The 19,141-nt window shown below is 35.7% G+C and overlaps 1 protein-coding gene across 1 annotated transcript in view; it reads right to left on the minus strand.

Annotated features, from left to right (window-relative positions):
* Positions 1–644: 644 nt before the first annotated feature.
* LOC122170071 (nipped-B-like protein) overlaps positions 645–19,141 on the minus strand; it is a 55,249-nt gene continuing 36,752 nt past the window's right edge. The window contains exons 10-25 of the mRNA XM_042836684.1: positions 18,665–18,745; positions 17,582–17,682; positions 16,152–16,290; positions 15,854–15,936; positions 14,584–14,716; positions 12,586–12,729; positions 9,613–9,702; positions 9,150–9,364; positions 8,950–9,052; positions 7,862–7,960; positions 7,589–7,735; positions 6,738–6,872; positions 5,154–5,252; positions 4,038–4,091; positions 1,985–2,093; positions 645–875 (exon numbers count right to left, since the gene is read on the minus strand). Of these exons, the coding sequence (XP_042692618.1) occupies positions 715–875; positions 1,985–2,093; positions 4,038–4,091; positions 5,154–5,252; positions 6,738–6,872; positions 7,589–7,735; positions 7,862–7,960; positions 8,950–9,052; positions 9,150–9,364; positions 9,613–9,702; positions 12,586–12,729; positions 14,584–14,716; positions 15,854–15,936; positions 16,152–16,290; positions 17,582–17,682; positions 18,665–18,745 (1,893 nt within the window). The 3' untranslated portion in view covers positions 645–714. The remainder of the gene's footprint in view (positions 876–1,984; positions 2,094–4,037; positions 4,092–5,153; positions 5,253–6,737; positions 6,873–7,588; positions 7,736–7,861; positions 7,961–8,949; positions 9,053–9,149; positions 9,365–9,612; positions 9,703–12,585; positions 12,730–14,583; positions 14,717–15,853; positions 15,937–16,151; positions 16,291–17,581; positions 17,683–18,664; positions 18,746–19,141) is intronic.

A 19,141-nucleotide genomic window follows, 5' to 3' on the forward strand; every position in this document is an offset into this window, starting at 1 on the left:
CCCCCCCCCCCCCCCTTCTGGTCCTGCTCCAACAGCCCCCCCCCCTCCCCATACGGGGGGGCAGCAGCAAGGAGAGGGAGGGGATTGTCCCCCTCTGCTCTCCCTTTTTAAGGCCCCAACTGGAGAACCACATCCAGGCCTACAGCCCCCCGTATAAGAAGGATGCAGAGCTGTTGGAGCAGGACCAGAAGAGGCATCAAAGATGCTCAGAGGGCTGGAGCACCTCTCCTACAAACACTGAGGGAGCTAGGGGTGTTTAGCTCGGAGAAGAGAAGGCTTCAGGGGAACCTCACTGCAGACTTCCAATAGTTAAGGGGAACTTATAAAGAGGAGAGAAATCAACTTTTTACATGAGTAGACAGTGATAAGGACAAGGGGGAATGGTTTTAGACTAAAAGAGGGGAGATTTAGATTAGACCTTAGGAGGAAATTCTTTACTCTGAGGGCAGTAAAAAACTGGAACAGGCTGCCTGGAAAAGCTGTGGATGCCACATCCTTGAAGGTGTTCAAGGCCAGGCTGGATGGGGCAACCTGATTTAGTGGGTGGGGTAACTCCCCCCATAGCAGGGGGTTGGAGCTAGATGATCTTTGAGGTCACTTCCAACCCAAGCCATTCTATAATTCTATGAACTTTCTCTTTTCCTACCTTCAATCTCAAGCATACAAGACAGCCATTCATTCCTATTCTTAATTACCTGGGGAAAAACAAGACTGTTATTCTGATTTTTCTCTACTTACGCTACATTTAGTAGTCAAGTATGGCTGCATGGTCATAGCATGTTTGACCATTAGCTGGGGCCTGATTTTGCTGAATAAGAATAAAGTAGTTATGCAAGCAACCAAGCGACCAGAATTCATGTCTTTGTTGTCAGAATCTGCAAAAATTAGAAAATATACAAAATATATTAGATTCAAGTATTGTTTGATCAACTAAAAATATATAGCCTAAACATCATATGACTAGCTCTTCCATGACATATCTTTCAAGACCAGTACAGAATATTCTTATGCATTCTTATTAGGTAAGAGCATTAGAGATGAGAACATGTGTTAACATTTGCATAGGATCAGAAAATATGTGAAATAAGCAGCAGAGCTACTTCAAAGACATTACTATTTAAAAAAAAATATTTACTATATGCAAAACACTAGCTCAGCCAATATTTCCTATTATAACTGTAGAACAGAAACCTTTCATATTTGTTTTGTTTTTAGTTATCTAAAAGTTTTAACAAATTATTTCAGAAGTAGTTCTGTTATTGAGGTTAGCTAGAGAAAAACTAGTGAAGCTTTATTATTATTCAGTGCTCAAAAGTTCACTATAAACTTTAACGCAGTAATTCACTACCTCTAGTTTCGAAATACAAGTTCTGTAACAATAACATTTTGTGATAGTAATTTTAACAACCACAATTACAGTATTATATGAGGGCTGCTCTGAAAGTAACACTTCAGATGTTATTCTGTTGGTCCATGACATCAGAGGTGGATGTTGATGGGATGGCAGTAGAGGTTAAACCTTCCCACCAATGTCCTGTTACATTAAGTTGCTGTATGACACATGGCAGAAGACGGGCAGTCTGACAGAATGACATTTGACATGGAAGTGTGTACGCAGCAAAATGTGTCACTGAATTCCTCCATGTGGAAAATAGGACACCCACTGATATCATCGATGCATGCTGAATGATCATGGAGACAAAACAGTGGATGTGAGTACAGTGAGGGGTGGGTGGTGCATTTCAGCAGTGGTGACAATGATGCAACATGCACAGCTGGCACACCATAAAATGAAGAGCATCTCAATTAGCTCATCTGCATGTATTGGCTAATGGGAGTAACTATGTTGAAAATTGGTGTTTCGTAGCTGAGAATTTGCTCTATCTGTTGTAGTTTCCATGGAAATAAGTAGGAGACAGTACTTTCGGAGCAACCTACTTACAAAATCAAAGTAGTTTAGCTACTGGATTCTAAGTAGTATTACCTGATAAAGATTCTTCATATTTAAGGATATGCTCAACCAAGTTGTCAACAAGTTGAGTACAAGCTTTCTTCACAGGTTTATATGAAGCATCCTCTTCTGACTTCAACAGCTACAGCAGATGAAACAAAAAAGTGATATAGTAATAAGTGAGCATTCACTTACATTGGATACATACTGGTTTTATAATAATTATTACAGGTATACAAGGATTTTTCATTACAACAGAATTTGTCTTTTCCATAAAAGCTACATAGTAAATAAAATTTAAAGGAAAAAATAAAAATAATAAATCAAACCAAAGAAAAATTAACTGCAACAAAAGGACAGAAGAGAGCAGTTCTACTGATTTTGCACTGAGATGAAAGTTAACATCGTGCTTCGTGAAGTTATGAAAAAAATCTAGACATATTTTTCAAAAGTAACTAATAAAGTAACATTCTTTTCAGAATGATTAGAAAAAAAGCCAGTTCCAACATATGACCACTGTTTTAGAGAAGAAGCTTTTCCTAATATCCAACCTGAATCTCCCTGGTGCAACTTGAGGCCATTCCCTTTAGTCCTAGTGCTAGTTACATAGGAGCAGAGGCCGACCCCACCTAACCACAACCTCCCTTCAGATAGTTATAGAGAGCAAAAAGGTCCCCCCCAGCCTCCTCTTCTCCAGACTGAACCACCCCAGCTCCCTCCGACACTCTCTGTAAGACTTGTGCTCCAGACCCCTCACCAGCTCTGTTGCCTTTCTCTGGACACGCTCCAGGGCCTCAATGTCTTTCCTGTAGTGAGGGGCCCAAAACTGAATGTAGCACTGAGGTGTGGTCTCACCAGTGCTGAGTACAGAAGGATGATCACCTCCTGCTCCTGCTGGCTGCACTATTGCTGATAAAAGCCAGAATGCCATTGGCCTTCTTGGCCACCTGGGCACACTACTTGCTCATGTTCAGCTGAGCATCGACTAATACCCCCAAGTCCATTTCCACTACACAGTCTTCCAGCCACTCTGCCCCAAACCTGTAGCTTTGCCTGGGGTTGTTGTGGCCAAAGTGCAGGACCCGGCACTTGGCCTTGTTTAACTTCATCCCACTGGCCTCAGCCCAGATATCCAGATCCCTCTGTAGGGCCTCCCCAGGCAGATCAACACTTCCTGCCAACTTGGTGTCATGTGCAAACTTACTGAGGGTGCACTCAATCCCTTCATCCAGGTCATCAATAAAGATAAACAGGACAGACTTCCAGTTCAGGAGGTAAAGGATAACTGGTCTGACTTTTAAAGACAGATGTAAAGAAGGCATTGAGAACCACAAGCCTTTTCCTTATCTTCAGTGGTCATGTTCCCCACCGCATCCAGTAAAGGATGGGGATTGTCCTTAGCCCTCCTCTTAAAGTTAATATATTTGTAAAAAAGTTTTTTGCTCCCTTTTACCCCAACAGTCGAGTTGAGTTCAAGTTGGGCTTCTGCCTTTCTAATTTTCTCCCTGCATATCCTAACAACAACTTTGCACTCTCCCTGAGTTGCCCATCCCTTCTTCCACAGGAGGTAGATTCTCATTTTCTCCTGGAGCCTCAGGAAAAGATCCCTGTTCATCCATGCTAGTCTTCTTCCCTGCCAGCTCATCTCGAAGCACAGGGGGAATAGCCTGCTCCTGCACCTTTAAGCTTTCCTTCTTGACGAGTGACCAGCCTTCCTGGACCCCTTTACCCCTCAAGACTGAATCCCAAGGGACCCTCCCTACCATAGTCCTGAACAGTTCAAAGTCCATCCTCCAAAAGTCCAAGGTAGAAGTTTTGCTGGCCCCCTTTCTGACTTCACCAAGAATTGAGAACTCTACCATTTTGTGGTCACTCTTCTGAAGACACCTCCTGACCTCCATATCTACCACCAGTCCTCTGTTTGTGAACAGCACATCTAGTGGGGGCACCTCCCCTGGTAGGCTCTCTTACCAGCTGCGTCAGGAAGTCTTCCACACAGCAGTCCTCCTTCAATGCATTTTAGTATGAAAGGAATTGTTAATATTCTTATAACAATTATGTCATACATTACAAATTTGTTACTTACATTTTGAAGAAGCTGTTCAAACCAATCATACCCTGTATCTCTACAAGCTGCAACCTAAAAGCAGTATTGAGAATAAATTGGTTAACAAAGGAATTTGAATATTACTTCAATGCAGATTTCATCTTTAAAGAGCAGAAAACATGCATATTTTTGTATGCATTCAGTACAATGATTTTACACTTTTGGAAAATAGAAACCATTCCCTGCATTTGAAAAAAAACATCCTCATTTAAGCAGCTCCAGAATTGATATTCCATACAACACAAGGCCTACATATTTTTCTGACCACTGCAAAATTATTATTTTTTTTTTTTAGTTTTTTTTTTCTTCAGTTGTTCAGATTATATAAACAAATAAATCCTTAACTCTCATCATATATCAAGATCAGCTCACAGGTGCTCTAAAGTGGAATTAGCAGGAGTACTAAGTTAAGCTGAAGTCAAATCAACTGTCTTTTAAGTCTGGAAAAATGCATACCACACTATCGTTTAGTAAAAATACTGAAAAGCAGGATAGAGATTAAACAATTTTAAGTAGTAAAACAAGTACTTGTTTGATCTTTACATCTTCAGTAAACTGATATTAAAACACCTTCCAAGCACAGCGATTTTACACAGAACACTTTCACTACAAATGTATAAGGATTTTATTTGAAACAGATTTTTGAGACATGCTGTTTAATTCACTGCTCTTATGAAGTATATTATGCAGATATTAGTTTACTCTAGGTGACCCTGTACTTGTTAAAAAAGCTTATTAATCCTTCAAAATAAATATTATCAATTGTTTGAAGATTTTTTTCTTAAAAAAGAGATCTCTCAGCTAGACTTACATATATGCTACTACTAGCATTTGCTTGAACATAATGTGATTCCAGTTATCATTGCCAGCATATTATCAATCATTTAAAGCTTTCCAAAGCTTGTTCCATCAGATAAATAATTCTAGTATAGTTCTAGCATATATTCAATGCCAGGAGATATATGAAGAAAGCCACCTGCTAAGTAAGATACTCGAGTATTTTTTGCTTTCTAAAAGACTACAGATAATATTTTAAAGATACTAAAAATATAATCACATTTTGCATGCAAACTAATTGAAATCTGTATAATGTACCACATCAGTGATGTTTAGTATTTTCCTGGTCATTGCTTCTTTGTCATGATGGGGAGTTGGAGTGAACCAGAGCTTCTGGAAAGTCTCATTTACTAATTTCTGAATGGGAAAAAAAAAAAAAAAAAAACAAAAAAAAAAACACACACAAACACACCACCAAAACAAAAAACAAAAACAATCATTAGCACAAATAAGCAAGCTTATCTTGGCACGAAGGTGTTATCTCTAATATATCCATACAATATACGTTGTAGATGTAGTCTACAAACAAAAAACCCACAGGAAAAAAAAAAACTTTTCAATAATTCACGAGGAATTATTCAAACTAAGATGGTTGCAGAAAATATTATCTGAGACAGAGATCTACTATTACAAGAGTTATATCGGTTTCTAAACAAGTAAAGTACCAAATGATCACTGGGAACTGATGCTACAGAAAATGGAATTACAATTTTCCTGCACTAGTTTGCATTCATGAGGAAAACATAGTACCCTGAGGAAATTACAACTGAACACAAGATTGTAACTTGTATAGCAGAATTAGCAGCAGTGGTAGATTACTTGGGAGCTTTCAGAAGCTGTGACAAGGTATGGGAGAGAACCCAAGTCTTTACAGCCAAACTTATGAATTAGGTTCCCTTCCAATGTTTTCGGATAGTGAAAAAGGTGGAATAGAATCAAAGTGTACTACACTATTCCTGCACTGCTTATAAAGCATACATTTATAAGAATCTCTCCTCAACCATGGAAATATAGAAAATGCATTGTAGAGACTGAGGTTGGTGGAAAGGCAAGGGGGAAAGAAGGGGATTGAAAACAAGGTCATCCTCCTTTCATAGCAGCACATTACATCCAGCTTCCAGCACCTCAGATACTGTGTTTTGATTAACAGTTTTCACTGAAAACCATTTGGCATTAACACATCTCAAGTGGTAAAAATATATGCTCAGCTTTAAAGGTGCAGATTTTAAATCCCACTGAAAGTGTGGCACAAAATCATCACAGGTATATTCTTAATTACCCAGATATTTTTAAAATTATTTTTGTTGAATCAAAAACAGTCAGGTTTATGATTTATCATATAATCTTAGTTTTGCACCCTTTCGCATACACATTGCATAAAGAATTTGATCACATCAGTAAGTGATAAAATGATTAAGTGTTCAGAAATACAAAAAAGGACACAAATACTTCACGTTTTACATGTAGAACTTACATATCTGTTATATAGTAATGTCAAACACTTCATTTTGACCTAAAGCTTTTGTTTGCAGAAAGGATTTTTATATTCCAGCTTTACTTGTTAGAGAAGTATCAGACAGTGCTTGCAAGCAGAAAAAAACTCTAGAATATACCTCTCTCAAAAAAAAAATCTTTTGATTGACAGCAAAAACTTGAAGAAAACAAGAGAAACAAAAACAAGTGAGCATTTAAATTCAAGATACTAAATACCTCAAAAATTAAAAGTAAATAAAACTAAAACCTTACAAAGAAGCAATGTGGGTTTTATTTTTTCTGTGCGTGAAAATATAAAAACACTAAAACACTGGTAATTAAAATCCTGACAAAAGTTTTTTATTATACCTTAATGCCTTCTTCATCATTGACTCTCCGAATCATTTTCACACACATCTCTGTAATTTTGGGAAATGTTGGTTGTTCAATGCAGATATCCCGAAGTATCTTTATCACTCTTTTTCTGACACTGATACCAGTATCCTGTGAGAAAAACCATCACAACTCTTGAAAATAAATCCAACACATGAATTAACGTGCATTATGCGAACTAACATTTAAAGATCAACCAATCCAACGTACAAAATATATTTAAAAGAAGCAGCTGCTAAAATATTCTTGAGTGGATTTATATGAAAGGTCAATGCAACTCTTGCCACTTTACTTGCAACAATTCTAAAAGCCTGGCTGAGTGCCGCAAATGCTGAAATACTTCCTCCACTTATACCCTCTGATTTAAGAGCTCATGATGTTACAAATGTATAATTTCACTTCAAGAGATTACAAGCAAAATGCAATGATATTTTAGTTTCTTTGTTGGAACACACAAGAGCCAAATTTAAATTACTGTGCTGTAGATGTTTCTTCATCATCCCCAATTGCCTTCAGAGATCTACATCTCAAACTTCAAACATGTGGAATAACCCATTTCACCTAATTTGTGCCTTAACAGCGGAATAAAAAAGGAACACAATCCTGGTTCTGCCAAGGTACATTTCTTTGTATGTTTACTTTCTGACATAAAGTCACATTGGAAACAAGTGATGTGTTTTACAGAGTTGATCTTAGAAAGATGATGCTCCTCACTAAAAACAATAAAGGACAATTTACTTTCGGGGTGATAATTCCATATTATTGATTACATAAACTGCTGAAAACAAGTTTCCCAACGCCATTTACTTTATTACAGGTCACCATACCAATATTCTTTCAATCAGCATGTCATAATACTGCTCAGCAAGCTGAGGACGACAGAGCACAAATCGGCCAAGCAGCTCTACAGCTGCTTCTCGTACGCTAGTGGAGTAATCCATTAATCGTCCATGAACACCTCGTTGCATATCCAGCTAAAAAAAAACAAAACAAAACACAAAAAAAAAAAACAAAAAAAACAAAAACAAAATCCAAAATCAGAAATCAAGATCTCTTTTAAGTGTGATAAAAATACACAGGATGGATATTTCCTTTTTTACCCTGGCTAGAATACTGGGGTCTACAGCAACAACCTCAGACAAACACTTCATGGCTTTTGTTCGAACAGCAATTGTATTTTCACCAAGCACACGCAGAATCTAATAAGAGAACAAAAACAAAATCTCAATTGCTTTGGGAAGGCAGTGAACAATGTATAACATAGGCAAAAATGCAGAATAATATGCAAACTATTTAACTAAAATAAGAATATCCATCTAACTAAAACTTGAATACATAGAATCATAGAACGGGTTGGGTTGGAAAGGACCTTTAAGATCATCTAGTTCCAACCCCCCTGCAGGGACAACTCCCACCAGACCATGTTGTTCAAAGCCCCATCCAGCTTGGCCTTGAATGCCTCCAGACAGTGAAGAGGCTCTACGGCACTGATCACTTGAGCATGGAAATTTGCTAGGATTTGCTCTACCTCTAAGACTATTTGAAACAGGATTTATACAGAGTCCATATGTTCACTTTAAGTCCCTTTAACATCTAATTTTGCCATTCAGATATGGCTTTCACTATGGTTCTTTTAACAGGAAAGTTGGATTTGGACACCGTAACTCTATGACTGGCTTTGTACACAGATAATAAGTAACGAAGCCTAAACCATTATTGGAGTTCAAATGTGTCACCATATCCTCTTTTCCCAGAAAAAGCAAATAAATCATACTGGTCAAACAACTGCTACCAAAGTGAGAGTAGCACACACTTGTGAAAGCAAAGGATCAAGTTTGCTTATATTTTCAAATCAAATTAAGATACATTTCATGAGTTAGCACTATCAAATGAGCACGCATCTTACAAAAACCGTGAAACAGATTTAAACACTTGAATTATCCTTTTACTGTTGACATCTAATGATTTTGCCATGTACATACAGACAAAAACGTGCACAATATGATATATGAAATGCATGCAAGAAAAATAAGCACTTATGGCATCACTACAGAATATTGAAACGTGTTACCATAGCCTGTTAAATACTTATACTCAACAATGAACAGATACTGTACACTACCCCAAATGTGTTTGGAGTCAAAAGCCAACTGTGCTTTACTCCACTAAGACTTTTGGTACAGTTTACCTGTGTCAAATAAATATCAAAGCTCTGGGCAAACGGCCTCATAGAGGCCAAGTAGCGAACAATCAAACAAGCATCTTCATAGTCCACAGTATCAGAATTCATTCTGCAACAAATTCAATATGTTAATTAGGACATGTTTATTAAAATAAAAAAACATCAAACGCATGGTTAATGAAAATACCAGCAGTACTGAAACATACTTTAATGTACTGAACTGAGATGCAGCAGTTGTAATGACGCTACGAAGAAACTTTTTGCGACTTTCTGCTCTATGCATGATTTGTCCTGTGGTCTCAACATCCTTTGCATGATGAGTTCCTTCAGATGAATCCTCATCCTTCTGAGATTTAATTGCTTTCTCTGTCTCCATAGTTGTATCACGGAACCACTGAGCTATATAAAACTTCCGAGAAAACTGGAGAGATACAGCAGAATGCACAAAACCCAAAAACAACAGATACAGAAGAAGGAAATTAACATTTATAATGAGATTAAGTAAGTCTAATGCATCAACCATATTCTGGAAAAGATAATCAACAGTATATGTTAGAGTAACAATTTCAATTGAAGCACTAATATACATGACTGAAAGTCATTTATTTCAGGAGATGTATTACAGGAACTGTTTTTATAAATGCTCGATATCAGAAAGCTGAAATTTACCACTAATGACGCATCGGTTTCTGTATTCTCATCTAGATAATCCAGCAAAGCCTTTTGTAGCTGCTGAATTTCATCTTCTCCTCCTGAAACCTGTCAGGATAAAGACAGTTATAAAATACAATATCGTTCAGTCACTGGTAATTATCATTTGACAATCTGTATGCCCACTTATAAAATACAGAGAAGTTAGTTTTGATAACCGCAGAACAGTTTTTAAGCAATTCCCCATAAACCGCATACAAGCTAAATAAAATTTGACTTTGGGAGTCCAAAGTCTTAAAAAATAAAAAAAATTAAAAACAACATAAGACTGGTTTTAAAACAGATTGACTGTTTTATTTCCATTCTATGATCTTGTGTGAAGATTTTCCATCACTGAGAGAAATAGGGCTAAAATCATATAGAGTGACACACGAGGTTTAACCCTTAAAAATCATTGTCAGTTGTCTCACTAACAACAAAATACTGAAAACAGTGACTTCTCAGGTGAACAAGGGATAGAAGGCAAAAAAGTCAAATGAAAAGAAATATGAAAACATAGACAACAGTAAAAAGATATAGAAAACAACAAAGAAAAAAAACCTCTGTAAAAATATTTGGCATAACTATGTGTACAATCAATGAATGTACAGATGTTATAGTTATAAGATATACCAGAGAGCTTAACTATTACTACACCAAAGCAGAAAAAATAGGACACTTAGCTGTATCCCAGGCTCACTACAAAACTACAGCAGGGCCAACCTCCATAAGAGATCCTTCCCTCCTGGTAGCCAGCTCTTAAATAGGTCCAGGAGGGGTGGAGCCAGGCTCCCCCCCTTCCGGCAGCACAGGAGAATTGCCTTCACCTGTGCTCCTCTGGCTGACTCATGGCTCGCCTCAGGTGATCAAACAGAGGTTCAGGCCGTGATTCAGCAGTTCCCATACACTATGAAGAGGAAAGCTTACAGAGATTATTCCCAAACCCCTCTGAGCTCTAGCAATAAAGAATCATGCTAAGATTAAACTAAGTTTCTGTTAGTCAAAAAGCTTATGAGCAAACACAACATTTATAAAAAATGCCCCCTACCACATAAAGCCTTTTTACAGAATAGGATAATATTAATTTTCCTGTCAAGTACATTTAAGATGCACAAAAAGCATCTTACATACCGAACCGTAATCTAAGTAAGTGTGCTGGAGACATGCTAGTGTATCTTATTTGTAAATAAATGAACTGTATGAATGTTAAGAATGCATTTTTTCCAAGAGACTATTCTTATAGAAAATATGCATATCTTAATCTCTTAAATAGTTCCCGCCTATATAAATTAAATAACAACCTTGCATATGACCAACAGACAATGCACTTCTCCCACATAGGAGTTACAGAGAATAAATCAGTATTAATGATCTTGTTCATTAGTCAGAAACTAACTTTCTCAAAATCTACACGACAGTGTAACAACAAAAACACAGAACATTTTTTTTTCCTTTGCACTATATACAGGTCCTTGTAGTTGCTGATGTTACAGCAGTAAAATGATTTCTTTTTTTTTTTTTCAAAATGATTAATTCAAGAGTTCAAAACAAGTATGTCTGCAGTGCACATAATACTGATATAGATTCATTGATATACATTTGGCACCCCAATGTATTTCCAAATTGCAGTTTAAAGTCCAGCCTTAGACCAACATTAAATATTGTTCATGACAGGCTGTAGTTGTTTGTTCTTAAGTTACAAATAATTTATTAACAACACTGTATACCCTGCCTCATGGTACTGAATAATTTATACCTTCCATAATGTATGGATGGTAGTGTCTACCATCATTGATGCTAAGCTTCTTGAACAACTGAAAAAATGCTTTTAGTGCTCAATTTCTCAAAGCAGTTTCATTTTCTGCAGATGTCAATGCCTAGTTACTGCCTGATGCTGTTAAAAATATAATTATATTAAAAAAAAAAAATCAGGTCACTATTTGCATATGTATTATTCTGGAATTTCTTTCAATACCATTAGAACTTCTGGAGATAAGAAAAAGGATACTTCACTTGTAAAATATTTCCCTACAAAGTCTGATGGAGAATTGTTAAAATCACTGTCATATAACCTACTAGTACATAGAGGAAAAAATTACTAGTGCTGCTCCAAAAGTAAAGTTTCCTATTTTATGATGTTACCATTACGGCAGCAGAAGCTTAACTTTCCTGCCTATATCCTGTTCTATTTTGTCACAATGTGACAGATGTCAGCAGAGGGGAAGTCTGACAAAATGGCATCTGACATGGAAGTGAGTATGAAGCAAATGCGTGTCACTGAATTCCTCCATGTGGAAAAAAATGGCACCACTGACATTCATTGATGCTTGCTGAATAACTATGGAGATCAAACAGTGGATGTGAGCACAGTGAGGGGTGAGTGGTATATTCCAGCAGTAGCCTCAGCAGCGTCGAATAAAGTCACGTTCTGAATGGCCATGAAGATTTGTACAAGCACAGCATGCAGGCTCTTGTTCATTGTTGGCAGAAATTCATAGCTAATAGTGTTGACTACATTGAAAAGTACTGTTTTGTAGTTGAGAATTTGTTCTAATGAACAGTGTTGTGATCTTTGTAGCTGTTGCACTTTTTATGGAAATAAATAGCAGGCAGTACTTTCAGAGCAACCTATGTATATACATATATTTTTAATTTCTCAAAACAGAATTCAACTGATATTTTTGCTCCATTATTTCCTTCCCTACTGTCACAGTAAAAAAGTTTTTACCACTGTCATTAACTTTTTAATATGATCACAAAAAAATGTGATATTTATAAACTGAACGTATTTAATTCAAAAATATGAACAATGAAAATTGATTCTCCACATGCCAGGTTTTTTTTTTGTTTTTTTTTAGTGGAACTTTTGTTTTTAAGCACCTCTCTATGATTTTCAAATATTTGAATGAATACATCTCCATCCAACTCAATCCAGCTGGCATAGGATCTCACCTGTTGGAGGATTCTGGCTATAGACCCTTGATCCATTTTGCTAGTGACTGCATCTTTCCTCAATCTTGCAGCTACAGTTCCAAGATAGTCAAGTGACGCAACTCTTAAAGCCATTTCTGTAGATTTGTTACTGAATTGATGAACCTAAGAAAAGCAAAACATATATATATATATATTAACATATGTATTTATGCAGCTGAGATTCATAGAATCAGAGAATGATTTGGGTTGGAAGGAGCCTTAATGATCATCTACTTCCAACCTCCCTACCATAGGCAGGGTTGCTACTCAATAGATCAGGCAGCCCAGGGCCCCACCCAACCTGGCCTTGAATGCTTCCAGGGATGGGGCATCCACAGCTTTTCTGGGAAACCTGTTCTAGTGTCTTACCACCTTCATGGTACACAATTTCTTCCTTATATGTAATCTATGCCTACCCTTTTTTACTTTAAAAACTATTATCTCTTGTCCTGTCACTACACTCCTTGATAAAGAATTCCTTCCTATTTTTCCTATAGGCCCCCTTTAAATACTGGAAGGCCATTATAAGGTTTTCACAGAGACTTCTCCAGGCTAAATAACCCTAACTTTCCCAGTCTCTCTTCATTCTTCTCACAAGACGCTGTTTGAACTTATGAAAATTCCACCTAACTTCTACGCTCAAGAAAATTATGCCATTTACTATTACACCACAGATGCACCCCTTATTTTGTATAATTGTTTTACCTTTATTGAATCTCTCTCTACAAATATGCCGCCTGCTTGGGTTTTCTTTTAAATAGATACTTTCATAAAATAAACTAGGTGTATAGCAGAGCAGATATTCTTTGCAATAGCATAGATCTTAATCACCATAATACATCTTCCTCATTTCACCAGGAACAGGACCATAAAATATTTTTCCAAGAAACAACTTAAATTGTAGTGTAATTACATTGTAATGCTGAAAAAAAACTCTCTTAATAACATGTTAGCAAAAATATTCACATTCTGTAACTTTTATTTGTAAGTAAATGTAATATTATTGGTTCCAACAACTTAACGGTTTTCATGTTCTGTGCTAAATGAATAGTCCAGAGAAGATCTTTAATGGGAGCAATTACAGCTATTTACTTTAATGCAAGCAAATATCTGCACTTACAAGATGGCACAGAATACCATTATTTTTCATGTGGAAAATATCATAAAATCATTTGAGTTGGAAGGAACTCAAAATGTCATCTAGTCCCACTTCCCTGCAATGAACAGAGACATCCACAGCTAGACCAGGTGCTCAGAGCCCCGTCCAGCCTAGCCTTGTGTGTCTCCAGGGATGGGGCAACCATCATATCTCTGCCAACCTGTGCCAGTGCCTCACCATACTTATTGTAAAAAATTTCTTCCTTATATGCAATCTCAGTCTTCTCTTTTTTAGTTTGAAACCATTTCCCTTGTCCTATCACAACAGACCCTGATAAAGAGTGTGTCCCCTTCTTTCCTGTAGCCCCCCTTTAGATACTGAAAGATTGCTCTCAGGTCTCCCTGGAGTCTTCTCTTCTCCAGGCTGCACAGCCCCAGCTCTCTCTGTCTGTCCTCATAGGAGAGATGTTCCATTCCTTGGATCATTTTTGTGGCCCTCCCTTGCTCTGTTGGTCACACTTCTTTTGATGCAGTCCAGGATATGGTTGGCTTTCTGGACTGCGAGGGCACATTACTGGCTCATGTCCAACTTGCCATCCACCAGTACCCCCAGGTCTTTTTCAGCAGGGCTGTGCTCCAACCATTTCCAGTAGAAGTAGACTTCCATGAGAAACAGTATACCTATGACCTTTCCCAAGTTGTGAATCAATGATCTTCTGATCTAAATTTTATCAACTATACATTACAGCATAGGAATATACACAACAAAATCCTTAAACAATGCATGTTTATCAACTATCAAAAAGCATTATTATAATAGCTGAAACTATTAGTTATAGCTGAAAGAAGTCTTCATAGTTAAAAACAAGAATCCCTTACCAATAGCCTTCCTAATAAGCTAAGCAGCAATTCTGCAGCTGGCCATTCTGGTTTATTGACTGTGGAAAGAAGATCTTGAATGAAGTTCTCAAACAGCGGCCTATAATCTTCTTCCCCTTGTTTACTACCACACCTGTTTAGAAGAAAACACATTATGGAAGCAAATTTAGGAGCCATTTAAAGCTTTTCTTCTGATGTTAATAAATAAACAGTATGCTTAACCAGAAAAAAAACCCAACAAGTTTTATGTGATTAAAAAAGCACCCAAAACCCAAAACAAATTAGAAAAAAATATCAACCAACCAAAAACAAAACTCAATCCTGGAGTAAAATAATTATTTATTATTTAATAATCCTGGAGAAAAATAATTGTATCCAGTTAAGGCTATTAAGGGCAAATCGTTCAAACATTTATCACTACTTTTTACTGCAAAGAAGGCAGCTAATCCAGAATAGTATTGTTTGTTTTTTTTTCCCTAAACTTTTTCATTTACTGTTTTGAGTTGAAGTCTGAATGAAGAGGATGGACAAGGTAGGTAAAATTCTGAACCTCAAAGCTGGAGTGGTGTATTCAGTAGATATGGAGCGTAGACTCTAAGCCTGGACTGACTTATTTCAGAGTGATATCTCAGTTATACTCTTCAATATTAAAATCAGAATGTAAAATTCAAAAGAACATACCTGATAGTGTTTCAATTATCTGCGACATTCCTACCTTCTTTAATGATACCAGAAATGCACAGAGAGATGACTAGATCTCTAAAGAGTCTCTCAGCTTAACAGTAGAAATTAACATGATAAAAACCACAGGACTTTTTCTAAAAATTCTTGGCTTGATTATTCAAGTACATTTTTTTTCTCCTACCCAGCTACTGACATTCCTAACTTTAGCTAAATGAAAGTGATTTTAGATTTTCTTTAGTCATCCTTATGACTGAATGAATCTGGTTTAACTCAAATATTTATTCAGCTTCCTCTTTCCTGCTTCAGATGAGTAACACCTGATAAAATAATCCTAGATAAACTATCAGACAGATTCTTAAATGTATAAAGTACTCTCTGTAGAACTTCTGTTCCATAGTTTTGTTCAGAGAAAAAAAAATAAAATACAATCTCTGACTCTCTCTCAAGGATCTAATAAAATGCATTGTTAAAAGTAACTTTACTAGTAGGTATTTAGCACTGTGAAGTAATTAGTTTTGTCTCAAGGTATGGCATATTTTATTCAGTTATGCTTCATCAATACACTAAAGAATGTAAAAGTACTTACTTCTTAAGGAAAATAGAAAGGAAGTTTTGTGCTGTTCTCATGGCTGTTTCATATGAATTAGTAATAAGCACATCTTGATCCACCTAAAGATAAGATTTATTAGTCTAATATTTTAGCGTACACAGAAATATGATTTCCAGATCAGCATTTCTCATGCATCAAAAAATTATGGAAGACAAAGTTAAGTCATCTGCTTACTAGAGCACCATCATAAAACATTATACCCACAAGCACACAATCATTCCTGTACAAAAAATTAAAATATTATGGGTATTTAACAAAAAAAAATCATCCTTACTTTTTTATTCGATTCCTCCTCTGAATTAGAACCTTTTTCTGCTGATGGTAAGTGCACAACACACTGAATAAGCTGCAGAACTAGTGCCGTTACCATCTGAATATACATAGGCTCTCCATCAGTGTCACTACTATTTAACCTGTTAACATGAAAAGGATAGCATAACACTAAAATAAAACAATTATTTTTGGTCTTAAATAATTTTAAGATTTATAAAAATTTTACCACAGCTAGAAATCTGTTCTAGTCATTTATTTAATTATTTGTTCCTCTCTTATGAAAGATTGGGTCTAACAAAAGCAGTATTATTCTTGGTAGGAGAGATGAACTGAAACATCCCACAGATGATTATCAGAATATCTGTAAATCTCAGCAGCTGAAAATCTACAGAAAATCTTCTTGTATCAAATTTTCTTTAACCTGTCCCCTTCATGACTGTAGCCAGAGAAATGCCCTTTAACATGACAGAGCTAGAATTCTATAGATAAATAGTGTGGTCACTATGAACTCGAGATGATGACTTCCTTCTGGCAAAGATCCTAATTCAAAGAGAGTATTTAGCAATTATGGTCCTATGCCTACGACATTCCTATTTGCTAGATGTCTTTGATGACTATAATCAAAACAACATGAAATACTAAGCATAAGCAATCATGTTAACATTAGGGTCACTGAATTTTACTTAAAAGTTTCAGTGCATTTGTTTTACTGTGTATTTCCTGTTTATTTACCCTGGATTGGTTAACCTATTTCATTGACAATTTCTCTATCTCCAGGGGAAAGCTGTATACATGCATGGAACTAAATCAATGCCAACAACAATGATAAAAGTTTTAGAATCACCTAATGTGTGGAATCTCAATTTTAACTGAAATCCACTTCAGGTCAGATTATCTCTCAGACTCAACCTGAACCCATTACTGAGAAGATGCTCTGAAGTCCAGCTGAAGCACTTAAAACACAAAGTGAACTGAGTGGTTCCTAAACAAAATGCATTCAAAGTAGTATTAGATCTGTTTCCTTTCCTGGAAAGGATGCTTTGAGTATGTCTTCAAAGAAATCCACCCTGAATTCTCCTATTAAGTTTTAGCAATGAATTACCTAACTCCATATAAACAGAATAAAAAGTTTTGCAACAAAAAATCCCTTTGAATGCACACTAGCAGTATACTAAATTTACATCCCTAGTGAGAAGGCTAAATATTTCAATTATTTTTGTAACCAAGTACAATGGCATAATAAACAGTGACTATTATAAGATAAATTTGTCAGGAAATTCTGCTGTCACTGTAGAAATTATGAAATATCAACATCTAAAAAATTGCAGTTTTTGAAGTTGCAATTTTTCTTAAGAAATGTTAATAAAATCCTAAATGTACAAAACTGTAAATGTTTCCATCTGCAAGATAGCAATCTATGTCCAAAATTACCTGAAGTTTCTTAAACTCCTCTTGCTAGTTGGTAGCCTTGCAAGGGAAGTGAAAATTTCTTCCAGTATTAGCTGCCTATGTTTTTCATACCTGGAGAAGACCTATTTAACAGTCATAGGATTGTTAAAAATGTGTTACATAAAATATTAATTGATAAATTTATTGTTAAAATGATATATAGTACCACACACTTCACATGGCACTAAACAATACCTTGTTTTTAATGCATTATTTTGTTTTTATTTCAAAGCATTTCTTTGTAAAATACATTAAGAAATTCAAATATTTTAAAAATCTTTAACAACACTAATGTGTAATAGCTCTTAAAAATACCCTATAATTTTAAGTTTTATGTCAGTGGTAGAAATAAACTATATAAGAAAGTCAAATAGTGAAATATTAAGCTTTCAGACTCCAGTATACATAGCAAAACTCTATGCTACCATAAATTAACATGAACACATACACAATGTTAGAACATACGTGATAAACTAATTTTAATTCATATCTTAGTCTTCAATATTTGCCAGACATGCAATATTCTTTCAATTTATGGGGTCAAGATTATAGAATTTGCTTATCTTTTTGTTTAGGCAGAATTCCTTTTATAAGTATTGGAGCATATCATTCTTAAAAAGACAGAAAACTTCCATTTGAACAAACACATATGTTGCACTGAGTTTTTCCTGAAATAATCTTGTATTTGCCCCATTAATTTTTCTTCCAAGGAGAAAAACTTATTCTATTATAAAAGTACTCTGATGTTCTATAGCTTATTCCATTGCATGCATTCAAACCTTAAAGGAAATTAGGAAAGTCATACTGCTAGGATTTCTTACACAACAAAGGACAAGAGAAAGGGGTTTGTGTTTACACTGTAAACCATAATTCAGGAAGTTCCTTGTTTAAGTAGGCTAATTCTTCCTATAGAAGAAGAAAACTCAATAGGAAATAGGAGCAACTCAGGCAGATTTAATACTGTTCCTAGATTATGATACCAAACTGTAAAAACATTAAATGAAGTAAGTTCTAAGGTCTAATTGTCTACCATCAAAAAATACAGCCTATATAAATGTTACTTACTGCAGTCACCAATTTGATGGCACATAACTGTAGTTCACTAACATTTTCTACAAAGAAAGGTGTTATTCCCATAGATGATACCTATGAGTGGAAAAAAACTATTCTAAGTATATTTGACAGGCAAACTGATATTCATTCAATTTTACAAGCAGGTTATTCATTAAACGGATAAGTTATTCAACAACACGTTACTTCATATTATTTGCAAATTGAATACAATCAGGTTAAACTTTTCTTACATGTACAATAAAAGCCACTAAAGATTTGAACATGAAATTTTATCTTCCTGTTCTCTTCTGCAGGAAAAAAAACATACTACACTACAGACTAGTCAGTCTACTGTTAGCTATTAAAAAGTTTGTACTGATTTCATATTTTATGTCATTGACATAATTATACCTTACAGTCTCTTTGGGAAAAGAAAAGAAAAGAAAAAAGAAAAGAAAAGAAAAGAAAAGAAAAGAAAAGAAAAGAAAA

The sequence above is a fragment of the Centrocercus urophasianus genome, unplaced genomic scaffold (genome assembly GCF_019232065.1).
Source record: "Centrocercus urophasianus isolate 14NV4802_14NV808 unplaced genomic scaffold, USGS_Curo_1.0 seq_622, whole genome shotgun sequence".
NCBI classification, from domain to species: domain Eukaryota; kingdom Metazoa; phylum Chordata; class Aves; order Galliformes; family Phasianidae; genus Centrocercus; species Centrocercus urophasianus.